General features: G+C 42.6%; 1 protein-coding gene across 1 annotated transcript in view; it reads left to right on the plus strand.

Moving 5' to 3' along the window:
- The window catches only part of EDEM3 (ER degradation enhancing alpha-mannosidase like protein 3), a 104,622-nt gene that overhangs the window by 18,873 nt on the left and 67,081 nt on the right, over positions 1-18,668 (plus strand). Inside the window, exons 4-7 of the mRNA XM_030205622.1 lie at positions 1,468-1,507; positions 5,010-5,122; positions 6,791-6,944; positions 10,579-10,713. Of these exons, the coding sequence (XP_030061482.1) occupies positions 1,468-1,507; positions 5,010-5,122; positions 6,791-6,944; positions 10,579-10,713 (442 nt within the window). The remainder of the gene's footprint in view (positions 1-1,467; positions 1,508-5,009; positions 5,123-6,790; positions 6,945-10,578; positions 10,714-18,668) is intronic.

Below are 18,668 nucleotides of genomic sequence, written 5' to 3' on the forward strand. Positions count from 1 at the left end.
CAGGCTCAATGTGGCTTACATATTGTATACAGGTACTTATTTGTACCTGGGGCAGTGGAGGGTTAAGTGACTTGCCTAGAGTCACAAGGAGCTGCCTGTGCCTGAAGTGGGAATCGAACTCAGTTCCTCAGTTCCCCTGGACCAAAGTCCACCACTCTAACCAGTAGGCCACTCCTCCTACCCACAGTCTCGGCTGCCAGTTACCCTGGAAACAGAGGACAGGCCCACTCACACCAGGGTGGATTGAAGATCTGCAGATACAGTTTTTGAACTGTGAAAATTGTCCAGACATTTTATCCATCCTTTTTAGCTTCTGGACATGAATATAAAAATTGTTACGATTCTGCAAAAAGCCAGACCGTTGCCAGTCCTACGCTTGCCTGTATCCTGAGCACGTTAGGGCTCCCTTAAGCTTTTGACCCTAGGTCAGTGGTTCCCAATCCTGTCCTGGAGGCTCCACAGCCAGTCAGGTTTTCAGGATATCCACAATGAATATTCATGAGAGATTTGCATTTAGTGGAGGCAGTACATGCAAATATTCATTTTGGGTATCTTGAAAAGCTGACTGGCTGTGGAGCCCCCAAGACAGGTTTGGGAACCACTGTCCTAAGTATGTGCATAGTTTTCCATGAGCGAGACCACATTAATGGATTGGCAATAAATATTAATTGGCAGTACACATAGCAACTAATACAAAAATCAGTACAACTAAGACAGGAAGTTTCACAGTAGATATAACAAAGAAAATGAAAAAAAAATATATATACATATAAATAATTTAAAATCTAGTTCATAACTGCTAGGGAATTTTGCAATCCCTATGTGTTCGCGCATATTTCTCATGTGTGTTCTACATGTCTCGTGTCTGTGGGGGATAGCTGCGGGTGGTGCTGCAATTGCAGGAGGTAGTTTTTGGCAGTAACATAGTAGATGACAACAGATAAAGACCTGTACGGTAAGGGCAGTTTGCAAAGTGGGGAGGGGGAGGGGGTGGAATAGTTTTTTTTTTTTTTTTAATGGGAACTGCCTAAAAATTCCCTCAAATGGGAACTTATATGGTTATGATTGTAGCGGCAAATGGACAGAGGAGGAAGCAGAAGTTAAGCTCTTCTTGCCACCTCCTCCTGCCAGCTGGAGGACCATAAACAGGGGCTGGAGAGAACAACTAGACCTCTGCAGGCAGTAATTGCTCTGCTCCTCTTCTTCCTTCCCCTCCCCCCCAACATTTTCTGTCAGCAGATGACATACCAGGTCAAAAATCTGCCTTGAGAGGTATTGGATTAGCACATCTGAGAGGTTCTGTCCTGATCATTTGGGAGCTAGGCTTGTGCCTCATTTGCCTGTGTCTTAATCCTGCTCTGAACCCAGCTCATTTTATTGAGTAACAAACGTTAGTACAGAGGCCTTGATTAGGTAATTTGCCTCTTTGTCTACAGTAGTCTAACTGTCTGATTCATTGTTTGTTAGGTTTTCACTAACCCTGGTTGATACTTTGGATACTCTTGTGGTAAGTTCTTGGTTTTCTTTTTGTTTTCAAATATATATTTTGTGTGTTAGCCCATCTAGATCAGCTCAGAGTGACTAGCTGACAGCTTATCGATATTACACTACAATTTACCATAATTAAAACATTTGTGTATAGGAATGCAATACAGTATTTTTGAAGTGCTGTTTAAACATGTTTTCAGAGGGGATTTCAGAATTCTGCCTTAAAATTAAAACATTTAATCTTTTAGGTGCTCATTTTCAAAGCATATAGGTTGTTATCTAACTTTGTAAGTCTGTGTAAGTTTGTAAGTCTATATGCTTTGAAAATGAGCAGGTTTTTTTTTCACTGGGTTTGCATTATGTTTAAGATGAATCAATTGTTTTCTTATAAGCTGCATCAAAGAAGTAAATAAGAAGGGTTCTTGGTTGAATCTCTTCAGAGCCAACTTACCAATAGTCCTCAAATGTTTTGTTTTTTACATATCAACTTAAAAGGAGAAGAAGAAGAAAAGAGGGGTGGGGGGAATGCCAAACCCTACAATGAAAGGGACAGGGCAAATACCTCACGAACAGTAGAGATGGAGAAATAAAGCCCATGTATATGCCTTAATTCACCCACAAAATTTAAATTACAAACAGAACTCCATATTTTTTCCCATGTTTTAAAATTATTTTGCCGAATGGCAGTAAGTTTCTCCATTTTGTAAACATAATATAACTTAGATCTCCATGTAGTTATCAAAGGGACACGGACTTTTCCATGCTGCAGCCAAGGTGAGCTTAGCTGCATGTAACGAATATCAAGTCAAGAGTCTGGTGTTTACAAAACCCTGGAATCTCTCTGTTCAACAGATAAATCCCAGGATCCCTTGGAATTCTCAGGCCCATAATCCACAGTATCTGAAAACGAATAGATTTCCAAAAAGCAGTCACCTTCGGGCATGTCCGTGGTACTTGTAGCTCCATACCCTCTCCAACACAACACTGAAGATTGAGGAAACCATCAGCTGAGATGGTCTGGAGTCAGATACCAGCGATATAAAATCTTAACATTATATTTGCGGACATTAGAGGCGATAGTTATTTTTGCTAAAGATTTCTCCATAGAATCTCAATCCTCTGGTGCATAGGTTATCCCTAATTTCTATTCCCATGTATGCCTGTGGCTCACATCAGGAGCCTGAAGATCTCCTAACGGGGGACCTTAACTAGTAACACCTGGAATAAGTGCAGCAATCTAGGTAGCATATTCATTTTAACAGTTGAGATTCTGTCAAACCAAGATAACATTTGATATTTTCAGTGCTCCAGGTCAGCATTAATTGCTGAAAAATGTTTAGGATAGTTTGCTCCATTTAATTGGTAGCAGTCTGGCTTCAACCAAACACCTAAATATTTCAGTTCTCTAGGGACCCATCTAAAAGGAAAGGATGACTTTAACCTCAGTAAAGTGTGCTCATCTATATTTAAATTAAGAACTTCTGCCTTGCTCATATTCACCTTAAATCCTGAGACTTGAAGAGTAGGCCTTCAGAATTGAGAGCAAGTTAGGCAAGGTAGTAGTAGGGGATGTCAAAGACAAGAGTACATCATCAACAAACAAGCTTATTTTAAACTCTGTTTTGCCCTCCAGAACACCCTTAATATTTAGATTAGATTATATGGCCAAGGCTAATGGTTCCATCACCAGGGCAAAGAGTAAGGGAGACAATGGGCACCCCTGCCGAGTGCCCCTGGAAAGGGAAAACACAGTTGAGCTGGAGCCCAGCTTTTGGAGTCCCTCAGGGATTGCTGTTATCGCCCGTATTGTTCAATGTCTTTATGAGCTCATTGGGATATTTTTTGAATTCATCTACATGTTTTGTCATGTCATATATGAATGATATTGTTATTTTGTTATCTTTTCAAATAGTGTCCAATATAGAGAAATCGATTACTGAATGTATTGAAAGGACACATTTTTGGGCCTCAAAAAATTAGCTAAAACTTAACACCTTGAAGACTAAGCTGCTGTTTTTTCTACCTGTTTATCCAATATTCTACAGAATATTGTTTTTAACTTTAGGAGAAAGTTTACTTTTTGAAACATCATCTCGAGTCTTGGGTTTTACTCTCGACTCCCAACTGATGCTTGAACAACAAGTCAATAACTTAAGTAGACAAGCGTTCTACAAATTGAGGCAATTAAGAGCAATAACATCAACATTCTTTCCAGGACAGTTTAGATCATTGGTTCAGGCTATAATTGTACTACAGTTGGACTATTGTAGCTCTTTATATGAAGGTATAAATCAAAATCTTCAGAAAAGGCTTCAATTGTCATAGAACTGTGCAACTAGGCTAATTGTTTGTAAAAGAAATATGATCATGTTACACCTTTATTAAGGGAATTGCACTGGGTATAAGTCAGAGCAAGAGTGGACTTCAAGATGGCTTGCTTAGTTTAAAAAAATCTACTATGGTTGCTGTCCTGTAGATCATATTTCCCTTGTATCCTATCCATTAAACATCCGATCTTCCTGGAGTAGTTATTGTAGGAATTTAATTCTTCCATTGGTAAGCAAAATTCACTTTAAGTGTTATTATGATAATTCCTTTAGCTGCTCTGCTGTGACATTATGGAATTCGATTCCTATAAAGATTCATGGTATCTTGGATTATCTGTCATTTAGGAAAGCTTTAAAATTTTTCCTGTTTCATAAATATTCTGAATCATAACTTTAATTGCACCTATTTACCTTGTAACCCACACTGACTCCTTTTGGAAAAGTCCAGGATAGAAAAACCAGGAATGGAAGGAATATAGTTTATTTGGCTTTGGCAACCAAAAATAATCTCCAGCCCCGCCCCAAGCTCTCTAATTGCAGATACTGTGTTGGACAAAATATTGATGGGGGTCACAGCCCCTGTGGTTTCCTCCATTCTATGTATGTTACAGATGTCCAAGGACGAGCATCTTAAAATCCTGCATAAGTTTTGTTTGGTTTTCTTTGTCCTCAGTACATAAGACCTCTGAGCTATTATTATTAACATTTGTATTGCGCTACCAGACGCACGCAGCGCTGAACACTGAGCTACATTTTTAAACATAGGATATGATCACTTTTATTTGCAAAAGCCAAAAAATATCTTTTTGAGCAAAACTTTTTTTTTCCAACTGATGAATTTTAGTGAATTGAGTCTTAAATAATGTTCTTCAAAGGTACGCAGCTATCATGGAGCCAAACATATGGTCATGTAACCTGTTTCCTAGTAGAAGGACCTTTAAAGGCTACCTTTTTTCAATCTAGTCTTATTAATGGTGCAGAAAATCAGATGTACAATAACATACATTTTTAAACTGGAGTTTTGTGATTTAGTTTTGCTGAAATAAAAATACTTGGGTTAATATTTAAACTCAGCAGTCGGTGTTTAAACATGTGTCCGGATATCAGGCAGCAGCAGATTTTAAGTTAGGCCATTTTCAAAGTAAATATCTTTAAAACATTAGAAGAGTAATTTTCTTTTTTTTTTTGTTCTAGTTGTTAAATAAAACTAAAGAGTTTGAAGATGCTGCAAGAAAAGTGATAAATGATGTTCAGTTGGATAATGATATAGTTGTATCAGTTTTTGAAACAAATATTAGAGTGCTTGGGTAAGTAATGCTTAGAATTCACTTTTTTAATGAGCTTCAATTCTTTTCTCAAAAAATTATTAAAATGGAAATCTTTAGCTTGCCAGGATCTTTATGATTGTCATGGAGTAAAACAGTTCCGAACAAGTTTGAAATTTCATTTCTTTAAGTTGTTTTGTTAAAGTTTTCTTACTTCTATGAGAGATGGAATAGAATACAGAAATTGTATTTGTTTTCTGTTTTTTTATCTCTATGTGTTATTTGTACTTCACTTAGTTTTTAGTCAGAATAGAAATTGTTAAATAAATGTGCATTGTAATCAAATCTCATGGCTCTAAAGTTTAGTGATTAAATAATATCCTATGTAACCTCAGTAGTTTTTCCAAACTGAAAGTCAGATCGGAAATGGGTTACATATATTTGAGGTTTTGAGTGGTGTTTTAGAAAAGACGTCAAATTGGAATTGAAACATCCATGTTGGGACATCTCAAGTTCAGCTAGTATTTTAGAACAGGATCTGCCAATATAGAGCCTTTTCTAAAATACATGGAGAAATTGATGTGTGTGCATTGGTTATATGTTACATGAATATCCATTTTAGAAAAATAAACATCTAAAATATCACTGGGTTAAACAGGCACATAAATGTTTGTTGTGGAACAACAACATAAACATCTGTGTGCCTGAACATAAACGATCTTAGTCATTTTAGAAACATACACCAGCACCTAGTTATCGTACATAAACTTCTTTTCTGATTTTACAAATCTGACATATACACATCTAAAACTGAATGTGCAAATGGCAGGGGAGCATGGCTTTGGGTGGCCCTAAAAAATGAATGTTCATTCTCCTTCTGAAATGAGAAATAAATATTCCTGTCTTAAAAGATAGGCATTGGGATTTATACTTGCCAGGGGCATAGCCAGACTTCGGCGGGAGGGGGTCCAGAGCCCGAGGTGAGGGGGGCACATTTTAGCCCGCCCCCCCCCCCCCCAGTGGCACCAACTCCCCCCCCCCCCCGGCGCCGCCACCACCAACAACTTTGACACCCCCCCCCCAGCCGTCATCTACATTTGCTGGCGGGGGACCCCAACCCCTGCCAGCCGAGGTCCTCTTCTTCCAGCGCAAGGCTTCGTTCTGAGTCTGACGTCCTTCACGTGCAGGATGTCAGAAACAGAATGAAGCCTTGTGCTGAAAGAAGAGGACCTTGGCTGGCGGGGGTTGGGTTCCCCCGCCAGCAAAAGTAGGCAACGGCAGTTGGGGGGGGGGGTTGAGAGGGTCATCGGCAGGGGGTCCAGGGCCAAATCTACAGGGGCCCAGGCCCCCCTGGCCCATGTAGCTATGCCACTGATACTTGCTACCTAGGACGTGTAGGTTTAGGAAGAGTGCTTCTATTGAGCAGTGCTCCACTATACGGATTAGGGGAGGGTCACTTTCTTAATCCTCCCAGTGCTTGATGTTCCTTTCCCCATCCCACACGCCCAAAAGCCAAACTAACAAGGGATACTGAGCTCTGTGACAGTTTAAGGAAAAAAAAATTTATTCACATCTAAAACATGAATGACGCTTCTAAAATTAGCACTTTTATCTGTAGAAAGTACAGTTGTATCGTGTTAAGTTCTATAATAAAACTTGTTGGAATTGTGTGACTTTTAAAAAATATATATTGCGTTTCCTGTGTCATAGGGGTCTTTTAGGGGGTCACTCCGTGGCAATCATGCTAAAAGAAAAAGGTGAATTTATGCAATGGTACAATGATGAACTGCTTGAAATGGCAAAGGAGCTGGGCTACAAACTTTTACCTGCATTTAACACAACCAGCGGCCTTCCCTACCCAAGAGTAAGTTTTAGCTACTTAGCAGATAATAATTTAAGGCCTTTATCTTCTCTTTCAGAGAACTGTGACAGATTTAAAATAGAATTCTCTTAAAAGGTCTTAATGTTTGCCAGAACTAAAAAATGCTTAGTCCAAAACTCCCTCTTACTGCCTACAATTCTTTAATTCTATAAAGAGGACCTGTTTGGAGCCTATTCTATGAAGAAATGTAAGCACCTATTTTCTTTATAGAGTACTAGCGTAACCAGTCAAATATTTGCCTATATTTTAGGCACATGCATTTACACCAGTTCATATCTAGCTTGTTAAAGTTCGCACCTGCATAACTTTGTGTTCTACTCAAATTCTGCCCATGTGAATGCTCTCTTGCAAAGTATGCACCATCAAAGATTACATATTTACAGAATAGCGCATAGCTGGAATACAGTCATTTACACACGTGTGTCCACATAAACAAATGACTAGAATACCAGCATGTATGTGCATTCTTGCCACCTAAATCTAGGTAGCTCTTTATAGAATTAACCCCAAAAGCTCATTGTTTGTGCTCTGGACTGAATTTTCTTTTGTAGTAAGCCCTGCCTGTGTGGAAAAGAGAAAAATGAAGGCAGGCATAGACCATATGGCCTATCCAGTCTGCCCATCTGTGTACCATCTACTGTCCCTTTCTCTCCCTTAAAGATTTATGTACTTATCCCTGGTTTTCTGGAATTCAGATACTGTTTCCATTTCCACCAACTCTAGCATTGCATTACTACCCTGCTGGATGTATTATATAGCACCAGAGGAAAAAAGTTCGTAATAAATGTTATTTTCTATAATGTCTCTCCAGACAGGCACAGACAAATGGGTTTATCTTCCCCCCCCCACCCCTAGATTGGCTGTTCTCAGTCTTCAGCAGCTGTGGAGGTGGTATATCTGTGCAGTCCTGTTCCTTTTCTAGATAATTTTCCTGGTTGGAGTTTTATTTTTATTTTTTTAAATAGTATTAAGTGTTCCTCTCAGTACTGATTCTTTCTTATCGCTGGACTGAGGTAGCGGCTATGTCCACCGAGAGGCTCAAGCGTTGCCATTTGTGTTCCTACTGCGGCTTGGATGCGGCAGGAGTCTGTAAGTATTGTCTGACTAAGGCGGTTATCAATTTGGAGGTTGAGCTGGAGTCGAGACCGCTGGAGGAGCCTCTTTTTTTCTACGGTGACTGTGTCAGCGCCGAGCACAAGCATCCCTTTGATGGTGGTGGCTCTGTCTTTGGAGAGAACTGCCACCATCTTGTCTGATGCGTTGTGTCCTGAGTTGCCTTTGTGGATAGAGCTAGCAGTGGGTCCTTCGTTTGTGCAACCTTGCGGTGATTCGCAGGGAGCTGCAAGGGTGGATTTTGCACCTGATTTCATTTTGGCTATGTACCAGGCCTTTTGCTTCCTGTAAACCTGCAGCCCAGTTTTGTTCAGCTTGGGGAGATTCAGCCAGCATGCTTCTCTTTCCAGACCTTTCCTCTTGTCCCCCCCCCCCCCCCCCCCCTTCTCTAGCTCCAAAAAAAGGGTCCTTTAGGGAGGATTGTCTGGATGGCGATGGTCCTTTGTCTGATGAGGAGGCAGATAGGCCTGTGGAGGATTTCATGATTCCTACGAGTTCAACGGATACTGAGGAGTGGATGGAGAACCTCCCTCCTCCCCCCAGGGAGGACTCCTTGGTTGTCCGCATTTTCCATCATGTTGAGCTTCAGGAGTTGATTGCGCAGGGATGTTCTGTGCTGCGTTTTGAGGACGAGCCTAAAGAGGCTCCATGGGTAGTATTGAAGGGCATTCATAAGGCATCTTGGTCCTTTCTTATGCATCGGTGGTAGTCCCTTAAGTATCCTCAGGACCATAAGATGGAGATGCTCTTGAAACAGAGTTTTGGTGCTGCAGTCCAGGCAGCTGTTTGTGATGGTCTGGTAGCTAGATCCTGCTTCCAGTGGGCTGAGCGTGTGTTGGACGGGGAGTCTGACAACTGGTCTCTGGTGGACCAGGAGCTGGCAAAAATTGAGTTGGGATGGGTTCTTTCTTTCTGATGCTGTGTATGACTTGTTGCACGTGTTGGCTAAATCCATGACGCTCATTGTGGCGACCCGGTGGTCCTTGTGGCTTTGAGGTTAGTCAACCAGTGCTGCTTCTAAGTCTTTGCTCAGTCATCTTCCATTTAAGGGTTCCTTGATGTTTGGGGAGGAACTGCTACTACTACTACTACTACTACTACTATGAAACATTTCTATAGCGCTACTAGACTTACGCAGCGCTGTACAAATGAACATGAAAAGACAGTCCCTGATTAACAGAGCTTACAATCTAAATTGAACAGACGAACAGACAGCTAGGGGTGGGGAAATTGCAGTGGTAGGGGTGATAAGTGAGGGTGTTGAGTAAGAACTAGGTAAACTAGTCAAGAGTCTGGAGGATACCATGCTTCCGAGGCTCCCGGAGGACAAGCCCCAGTTTGAAGGTAGAGGTTCATCAGCCAGAGGGCAGTTTCGGGAGGCTTGTCATTATTGGCTGGATAGGTCTGGCCCTGCCTCTTGGGGCCCCTATTTCCAGCAGACTCAGCCCTTTCATGGGGGTTGAAGAGACAGTCATGACTCCAGATGGCCACCTCGTTCAATACCAAAGCCCTTCAATCGTTGCAAGGATTTTTGGGCGGAGGGCCTGGATGCTGTGGCCCAGGCTTGACCACCTGAGGGTCTGCTGTATGTCTTTTCCTTGTGACCTTTGATAGGTAAGGTGCTTCTCCTGATCAATCAGCACGGAGGTCCGGTGGTCCTGATTGCACCGGATTAGCTTCACAGACCTTGGTATGGGAATCTGGTTTGCCTACAGGTGGAGGCTCCTCTCTGACTTCTGTCTCAGTAGAACTTCTATCCCAGGGTCCGGTTCAGATGTTTGACCTGACTCCGTTTTGTCTTATGGCTTGGCTTTTTTGAGAGGGCATGTTTGCGGAAGAAAGGTTACTCAGGATGGGTGATCTTGACCCTGTTGGTCTCCAGGAATTCATGTGCTTGGGTTTATATGGGGTTTCTGCTTGTCTAGTCAAGGATCTATTCTAGGGAGACACTTATAGGTGACACATGTCAGTAGTTCTCAGTCTCCACCTGCTGGTAGAGGAGTGTAAACCCATTCGTCTGTTCCTGTCTGGAGAGACTAAAAGAGAGAAAATTAGCAGGTAAGATCTAATTTCTCCTTTCCTCCTAAAGATGTTCAGTACTATAGTGCTATATATCCAGTAAGTAAACATTTCACTGTAATAAACTTCTGAGTTCACTATATCAGAGCAAAACAGTGGCTATATGGCATACAAAGAATAATTCACCAGTTCAGTTATTCCTCTCCACCTGCTTGGATACATCCCAGCACTAAGGTACACTTGGTTGTCAAGTATGTATCCTATAGTTTTGTATCCTTCTGGCTTCAGCATCCTCTGCAGGGAAAAAGCATTCTTAAGGTATTGTAATCTCAAGTATGTAATTTAATTGCTAGTCATCTAGCAGAGCACAAGTCATGCCCTGCAGAAACTTTTCTGGTTTTGCACATCTTTGTAACTTGTAAGATGATGATGATTTTAGTAGATTTTTTACATTTTTTTATTTTTCTTCTTTCTTTTTTTTTAGGTAAATTTGAAATTTGGTGTTCAAAGTCCTGAAGCTCGAACAGGAACAGAAACTGACACCTGCACAGCCTGTGCTGGTACTCTGATCTTAGAGTTTGCTGCTCTGAGTCGATTCACTGGAATGGCCATATTTGAGGTTTGCCTCACAATATCTTCATCTCTAACTGGTTTTCTAGGATTTGATATATTTGCTTTCAGTTTAGCATTCAGCTTCTTATCACTTTGTATATCTCTTTTCATACAGGAATACTGTGACAGATAAAAACTCTGAACAGTAACCATGCTTAAGACTTGTTGCTCATCCTGAAAAGAGCATAACCTTTGTTCAAACTAAGCAACCAATGAAAACAGAATTCTTTTATGTTGTCTTATTGCATTCTTTGTTGGGATCCACTGTTGCTTGTTAGACATTTTAATGATAAAATATTGGAATAGTTATCACATGTAGTACAAATATTTAATTGTATCTCTGACTTTAAGGTCATTTCTTCTTCCAGTCCTCACAGCAAGTGTGTCTATTTGTATAAAATAACATCTGTTTATGCTAACAGCTAGAACGGTCTTCAAACAAGATATGAAGTGAGGTAGTACTAATTTGTTTGAAAAGTACTGAAACTGACTGGTGGTATAGAGTACTTATGACCTTTGAAATGTGTGCAAAAAGCACAGGTCTTCCTAGAAGTGATGTAATATAATCAAATGAAGCTCTAGTTATAACCCTACAAAAAAAAATAGTTAAATGCTGGGCAGAGCTCTCTCATTCATTTGGAGGGCTGCTGTTTTCTTTTCCTTTTTTTTTTTTTTTTTCTTCTGACATGGATGTGATATGTTGGTGATTGCACATTAGGAATATGTTAGTGATTGCACATTAGGAAGTTTGGCAGTATATGAGGGATCTTCTGCATGGTATTCTCCTTTCATTTTTAGACGTACATTTTTTAAGAACTAGGCTTTCAGTTGTAGAGATCAGTGTACGGATCTTTCGGTGCTGCTGGCCTCTTCTTTTAAACAATTGAGTAATATTTCTGGAGAAAGTGTGATCCATGAGGTTTTAGTAAGACTGGAAATCCCGCTTCCTGCATATTAGATGTTAAAGAGAAACCAGAGATTAAACCATTCCCTACACGACGTAAGCCTCCCACCTTCCCAATGAATAGTTTGTAAAACCTCACGGAGAATCCAACTAAACCATGGCCCTTACTGCTCAACTGTTTAATCCCCCACTCTGTAAGCGTAATAGAGGCATCTAAAAGACCTTTATCTGCCTGTGTCAATTTATGAAGACTAAAACGATTGAGGTACTGCTGAACACATTCCTCATCCCCCCTCGCTTTCATCTTCATAGAACTTAGTATAAAAAAGCAAAAACTATTATCTAATGCTCCTCATCAGTATAATACATTTTATCATCCTCCCCTTTAATTTTGGAGATAAAACTCTACTTCCTGTCCCTCCATCCTAAACCCTCCCTCTGTAACCCCCCCCCCCCCCCCCAATAAGCTGGCTACAGCTTTCCTCAGCCAGCCCTCCCAATAGAGCAAGCCACTCGCCACCAAAGAGGGGCCAGGTTTTGTTCCCTCTCAATTATACAGCCCCCCATCCCCAACATAGTTAATTGTTTGAGCAGCCCTACCATCCCGGAAGAAGCACAATAAACGCATTATAGTGAGCAGAAAAACATGGGGTGCAATCCTAAATCATAGTATAACAAAAACAGTAGTAATCGTGATATAAGTCCAGACCCTTACAGTCAGAGAATAGACTTTCTGGCAGAGGAGAATGTTTTAGAACGGGTTCCTGGAACCTTCTTCCAAGCATGATCTGGAGATCTCTCCATAGCTGCTGTAGTACACCCAGCAGTATTCGGCAAGTTAATACAGCCCAGCTCAGCCAGAACTTTCCAGGCTTCAGCAGTATGAACTTTCTTAGAGGCTCCAGAAACGGTAAGCAAGAGGTTGAATGGAAACAGCCAACGGTATCACAAATTAGCAGCTCAAAGATATTGTGTTATTGCACCTAAGTCCTTTCACTTCAACAACATGGTACACACCAAATCTTGGTAGACCTCTATTGCACAATTATCTGTCATATCCTCAATCTTCCTTCCAACTATCGCCCCATCTCCCTCCTACCTTTCCTAGCCAAGATACTTGAACGTGCTGTTCACCGCTGTTGCCTTAGCTTTCTTTCATCTCAAGCTATTCTTGATCCACTTCAATCTGGTTTTCACCCCCTTCATTCTACTGAAACAGCACTTGCTAAAGTCTCCAATGATCTGTTCCTGGCCAGATCCAAAGGTCTCTATTCTATCTTCATCCTTCTCGATCTATCTGCTGCTTTTGACACTGTTGATCACAGCCTACTCCTTGATACGCTGTTCTCACTTGGATTTCAGGGCTCTGTTCTTTCCTGGTTTTCTTCTTATCTCTCCCAGTGTATACTCTAGTGGATCCTCCTCTACTTCTTTTTTTTTTATTTTTTTTTATTTATAAGAAGTCTTTATTGTGCAATTCAAAAATACAGATTTGCTGCGATACAATAAAAATGATGCACCTGTCCACAAATCTTACATAAACATAGGTAAAGCCAATACACTTTTCGTATATAACTGTAACATTCAAATCCAAACCTTAGTAGACTTCAAATTATTTTTCTTAAACTTTTCAATATTCGCTAATTATCCCCCCTGTGTCCTACCCGCCCCCCCCCCTTCCCATTTTCCCCCCCTTCCCTCCCTCCCATTTAATTTAGCGATGTAACCGTACAGGCTGCTGTCATGATAACATCACACTACAGAGTTTGCATAGCGATCAGAGAAATGTTTCCATATCGATTGCCATTTATTCATCTGGCGTTTTCTAACTGCTATCAACCTCTCCATCTCACACACATAGCTCAATTTGTTATGCCATTTTTTGATTGGCGGGACCCCTGTCTGTTTCCAATGGGAAGCTATGGTGACTCTGGCAGCCCCCAGTGCCTGTTGCACCAAGATTTGTTGGGGCTTCTTTAGTCCTGGTGGCTGTACTGAAAAGAGAAAGAGCTCAGGAGTCCACGGAATTGAACATCCCACCCACTGCTGTAACCGAGCATGTACTGACTTCCAAAATGCCCGAACTTTTACACATCTCCACCACACATGACCCATATTCCCTCTTTGTCCGCATCCCCTCCAGCACAGCCCGGAAGAATCCGGAAATATGCGCTGAAGGCGGTCCGGAGTGAGGTACCATCTGTATAATACTTTCATTGCATTTTCTTTAAATGGGACATGGCTATACACTCCGGCCACATGTCGCTCTATTCTCTCCCACTCAGTCTCCCCCAGGGCCATTCCAGTCTCTTTTTCCCAACTCTTCCTATGTAGAGTATAGCTAGATACTTGTGCAGCGATACTGTGATATAATCGACTGATCAATCCCCGTGAGAAGGCAAATTTCTCACATATGTCTTCTAGGCATAACCGTTCCCTTTTTATGACCTTACGTACAGCCTCAGTTTTAAGGAAATGTGCTAATTGACAATAGGCAAATTCATCCCCATCCTCTATGGAGTATTTGATCTTCAGGGTTTCAAACGGGATCAGAGAATCCTCCTCAAACATCCGACCCCAATTGCTCAGGCCCTCCATATGCCACCGCTGAAAAACCCCCGTTTCGTTCCCGGGTAAAAACATGGGATTAAATGCTATAGGGGCCATACGTGTTAGTATACAACGCCCTTTTGGAAACATGCTATCCCAATAGTGGAGAGTGACACATATGGACGGACACATACCCTCCCTCAGCACTCTGAAAGGCTTAGGAAGCCACACAAGCGATCCCAAAGGCCTCGTCCCCAAGGAATGTTGTTCAATATGCACCCATTGTCTATCAGGGTAATTCTGATGCCATTCAATCGCAGCTTTCCCTTGAGCGGCCCTGTAGTACCATAGAAGATTTGGGACACCCAATCCTCCCTTTCTCCTAACTTGGTAGAGCAACTGGCGCGCTAAACGCGGACGTTTACCCGCCCAGACGAATCGCATAATAGAATCTTGCATGGATGCAAGGACTCGCCTGGGCAGCATTACAGGTAGCGCTTGAAATAGATATAACAGACGGGGTAGCACGTTCATCTTAACAATGGCTATCCTTCCGAACCACGAAACCTCCTGATCTCCCCAACGCTCTAGGTCTAGCTTGATGGTGCGGGTCAGCCCCTTATAATTGGCCTCGGTTAGTTCAGATAGATTGGAAGTGATATTAACCCCCAGATATTTGATGTGTTTTGTAGCCCACCGGAACTGGTGTTGTGCCTTCAGTGTCTCTACTATATCCTCTGGAAGTGAAACATTCAAAGCCTCCGACTTTGTCATATTGACCTTGAAGCCAGAAACTGCTGAATATTCCTCTATAAGACACAGAAGGTTAGAGAAGGTGGGCTCAGGACGAGTAATATATAATAAAATATCATCCGCGAAAAGAGCTGCCTTATGTACTCTGTCCGCTACACGGGCCCCATACACTCCCGGATCTGACCTTAGTTTTGAAGCAAATGGCTCCATAACCATTGCAAATAAAAGGGGAGACAAAGGGCATCCCTGCCTAGTTCCCCTTTGAAGTCCAAACAGTTCTGAATTACTCCCATTGACCCGAACACACGCTTGGGGAGAATCATATAGTGCCTGGATCCATTTCCTGAATTGGGCTCCAAATCCCATGGCCTCCAGAACTTTATACATGAAGGGCCAATGGACCCTATCGAAAGCTTTTTCTGCGTCCAAGCTAAGTAGACACAGAGGCCGTTTAGTATTTTTTGCTAGGTATATAAGGTCCAGGGTACGCCTGATGTTATCTGTAGCTTTACGATGCGACACAAACCCAACCTGGTCGGGATGTATGAGTGTCGGCATCAATGGTGCCAGTCTGTTTGTCAGTACTTTAGCCAGTATTTTAACATCTGAGTTCAAGATTGAGATAGGTCTGTAAGAACCACATTCAACCGGATCTTTATCTGGCTTAGGTAATACTGCAATCCATGCCTCCATCATTGAGGTAGGCAACTTCCCCCCCCTTCCCACCTGATTGAACAGGTCCGCGAGAAGTGGGGCCAGTTCTTTTGCAAATTTCTTATAAAATTCATTCGGAAGGCCATCCAATCCAGGCGACTTACAGGAGGGCATGCCGCGCATTGCCTTCTGTACCTCAAGTGGAGTAACGGGTTTATCTAACAACTCTCGGTGTTGGAGTGTTAGGCTTGAAATCTCACTTTCAGCCAGGTAGGTATCGATGGATTCCGAGGTGGGTGTGATCTCTTGTGTATACAATGTTTGATAGAATTCCCTAAAGCGTTTACGAATAAGGTCTGATTTATATATTATGGATCCTGTGCCATCACGTACCTGCTTTACTGTACGATCAACTTTTTGTCTCTTTAATTTAATAGCCAGGAGCCGGCCGGCCTTATTGGCAAATTCGTATACTCCAGCCCTTAACCTCTCTCGGCCCATGTTAAGCTGCTCTGTGTAAATGGAGTCCAGCTTCATCCGTTCTCCACGCAGTTGGGTCAATATGTGAGGTGATTTATTAGCTTTGTGTTGGTCCTCCAGCACCTGTATCCGGTCCATACATCCCGCTATTTGGAGTTTACGTGCCCGCGAGCGCGTGCTTGCTAGTTTTAAAAAATAACCCCTTGAGACTGCCTTCATTGCATCCCACACAGTAGCTAAGGATGGGCCTGAATTAAGGTTGAACTCTAAGTATTCCTTCAACAGCTTTCTATAGCCGTCTTCCACCTCCTGTTCTAGCAACAAGCTCGTGTTCAGTGTCCATCTCCTATCCTTTATTTCCAATTTTATATTCGGCAAGGTGACCCATACAGGTGCATGGTCGGAGATCGTTATGTTACCTATTCCAGCCGTTGGACCTTGCTCTACCAGCGAAACATCAACAAAAATATGGTCAATACGAGAATAAGAATTGTGCACTGGGGAGTGATATGTATAGTCTTTGTCCGCCACATGTGTCAATCTCCATAGATCTAGTGTACCCAGGGAGTGTGCCAGTGACGCCAGTGCTAAAGCCTCTCTTCTCCCCTCCGTATTGGTAGGTCCCGTTCTATCCAATTCTGGGTTAAGGACTGCGTTAAAGTCTCCCCCCATTATTAAAGGGCCCTGCACAAATAAGGCTAGCAAATTCTTCACTCTAGTAAAGAACTCTGCCTGCCCACTGTTGGGGGCATATACAGATGCTATTGTTAAGTCAACCTGGTCTATTTGGACATGTAAGAATATAAACCGCCCTCCCGGGTCTTTTTTTATTCGTAGCACCTTTACCGCTACTGCTGAGTGGAACATTACAGCCACCCCTCTTTTTTTGGAGGCCTCAGATGAAGCACAATAGACCCCAGGGTATCCCGAGCAGGAGAGAAGTTTTTCATGCTTGCTTCGGAGGTGCGTCTCCTGCAGGAGAACCACATGTGGTTTCAATTGTTGTAGCTCTTTATAGAGCTTCTGCCTCTTTTGGGGCATATTCAAACCTTTGACATTATAGGATACTATTTTTAATTCAGTACTCATTGTTCAAGGTGTAGATAGTATGCAACTTTGATATTAACAGCAGCTTTACAGTCCAGTTTGTACCACAATATAAGCGTAAGAACATTTCAGTCTCCCAGCATATAGTACAGTCTATACATAAGTTCCTTTCAGTCACCCCATCCCCCCCTTCTTTAACCTTGCCCCAAGATCCCTTTCGTAATCTCTTCCCTCCCTCCTCCCACTGTTCTCCCCCCTTCCCTACCCTCCCTTTTTGTTCCCAACCTTTAAATTCCCTCCTCGTTCCCCCATTCCCACCAGGTCTACCTGATTCCATCCCCCCACCAGACAGTGCCTTAGGCACCGAATGGGTTATCAGAGAAAGAAACCTCTCCGATCAGATTGGCTACCCTTCCCCCTCCCCTACAAAACACAGTTCCCCCTCTCTTTAGATTTATTACTCATGATGCTATTCATCCGTGGCACACCCACCCCTTATAGGAGCATATATCACTTGAAAACTTTCCCACTTCCAGGTATTTTGATAAGTCCCATTATGCAGACATCAGTACTTATAACAGAGTTTACCAGTGTACAAACCAATTCAGTTCCTTTATTTCTGATTCTTCTGACCCACACGCTTCCATTTCTGCAAGCGAGCTTTCATGGAAGGCGCTATCTCTGTTGGCAGCGCAGGTGTCGGGGTCAGGCCTGCTTCGTGTAAGATCTGCCATGCTTCAGAGACCCGGCGAAGCCGGAGCTGTTTGCCTTTTAATTCAAAACATACAGCAAAGGGAAAGCTCCAGCGATATGCAATTTTTTCTTTATTTAGGATCTCCAGGACTGGTTTCATTGCCCTCCTTTGAGCCAGCGTGTATAATGAAAGGTCTTGAAACACTGTAATCCGCGCTTCTTTATATTCTAGCGTGGTCAGTTGGCGAGCCCGCTGCCAGACCCGTTCCTTAAATGTGAATGATGTAAAGCGCACAATTATATCTCTAGGCCTGTTTGCCATTGTTTTACCCAGTGCCCTGTGTGCACGATCTATCTCCAACTCTCCAGGGGTGTAGCTCTCTCCCATGATGTGCTCGCAGAGAGTTCGCACGACAGTTGGGATATCTTCGCCGCCGCCATTTTCAGGTACTCCCCGAAATCTCAAATTGTGTCTGCGCCCTCTATTTTCTAAATCATCCAGCTTATATTGTAGCTCCTCAGCCTGGTCAGCCAGTTGACCGATGCGTGCGTCCATGGCCGCGTTAGCCTCTGCTTGCTCGTCGGCTCTCTCTTCTAGTGTCACCACGCGGCCTCCCAGCTCCCGTAGATCCATGCTAATGGAGTCCACGTGTTCCAGAATTTCCACCCTGGATGCCTTAATTTCTTCGCGTATTGCTTCAAGGCATTTCGCTAGATCTTTAGGGTAACTTTTCTTTTTAAGCGCCGAACTTCGCCGGTCCACGTGGGAAGACGCAGTGTCAGAATCTGATGATTGCCGCTGCTCCGGAGAAGCATGGCGCGACAGGCCTTTCGCCGTCTGCCTTGTCGAGTGGCGCTCTCCCTCCCGCGTCTGCGAAGTC

This window comes from Microcaecilia unicolor, chromosome 6, assembly GCF_901765095.1.
Source record: "Microcaecilia unicolor chromosome 6, aMicUni1.1, whole genome shotgun sequence".
Taxonomy (NCBI): domain Eukaryota; kingdom Metazoa; phylum Chordata; class Amphibia; order Gymnophiona; family Siphonopidae; genus Microcaecilia; species Microcaecilia unicolor.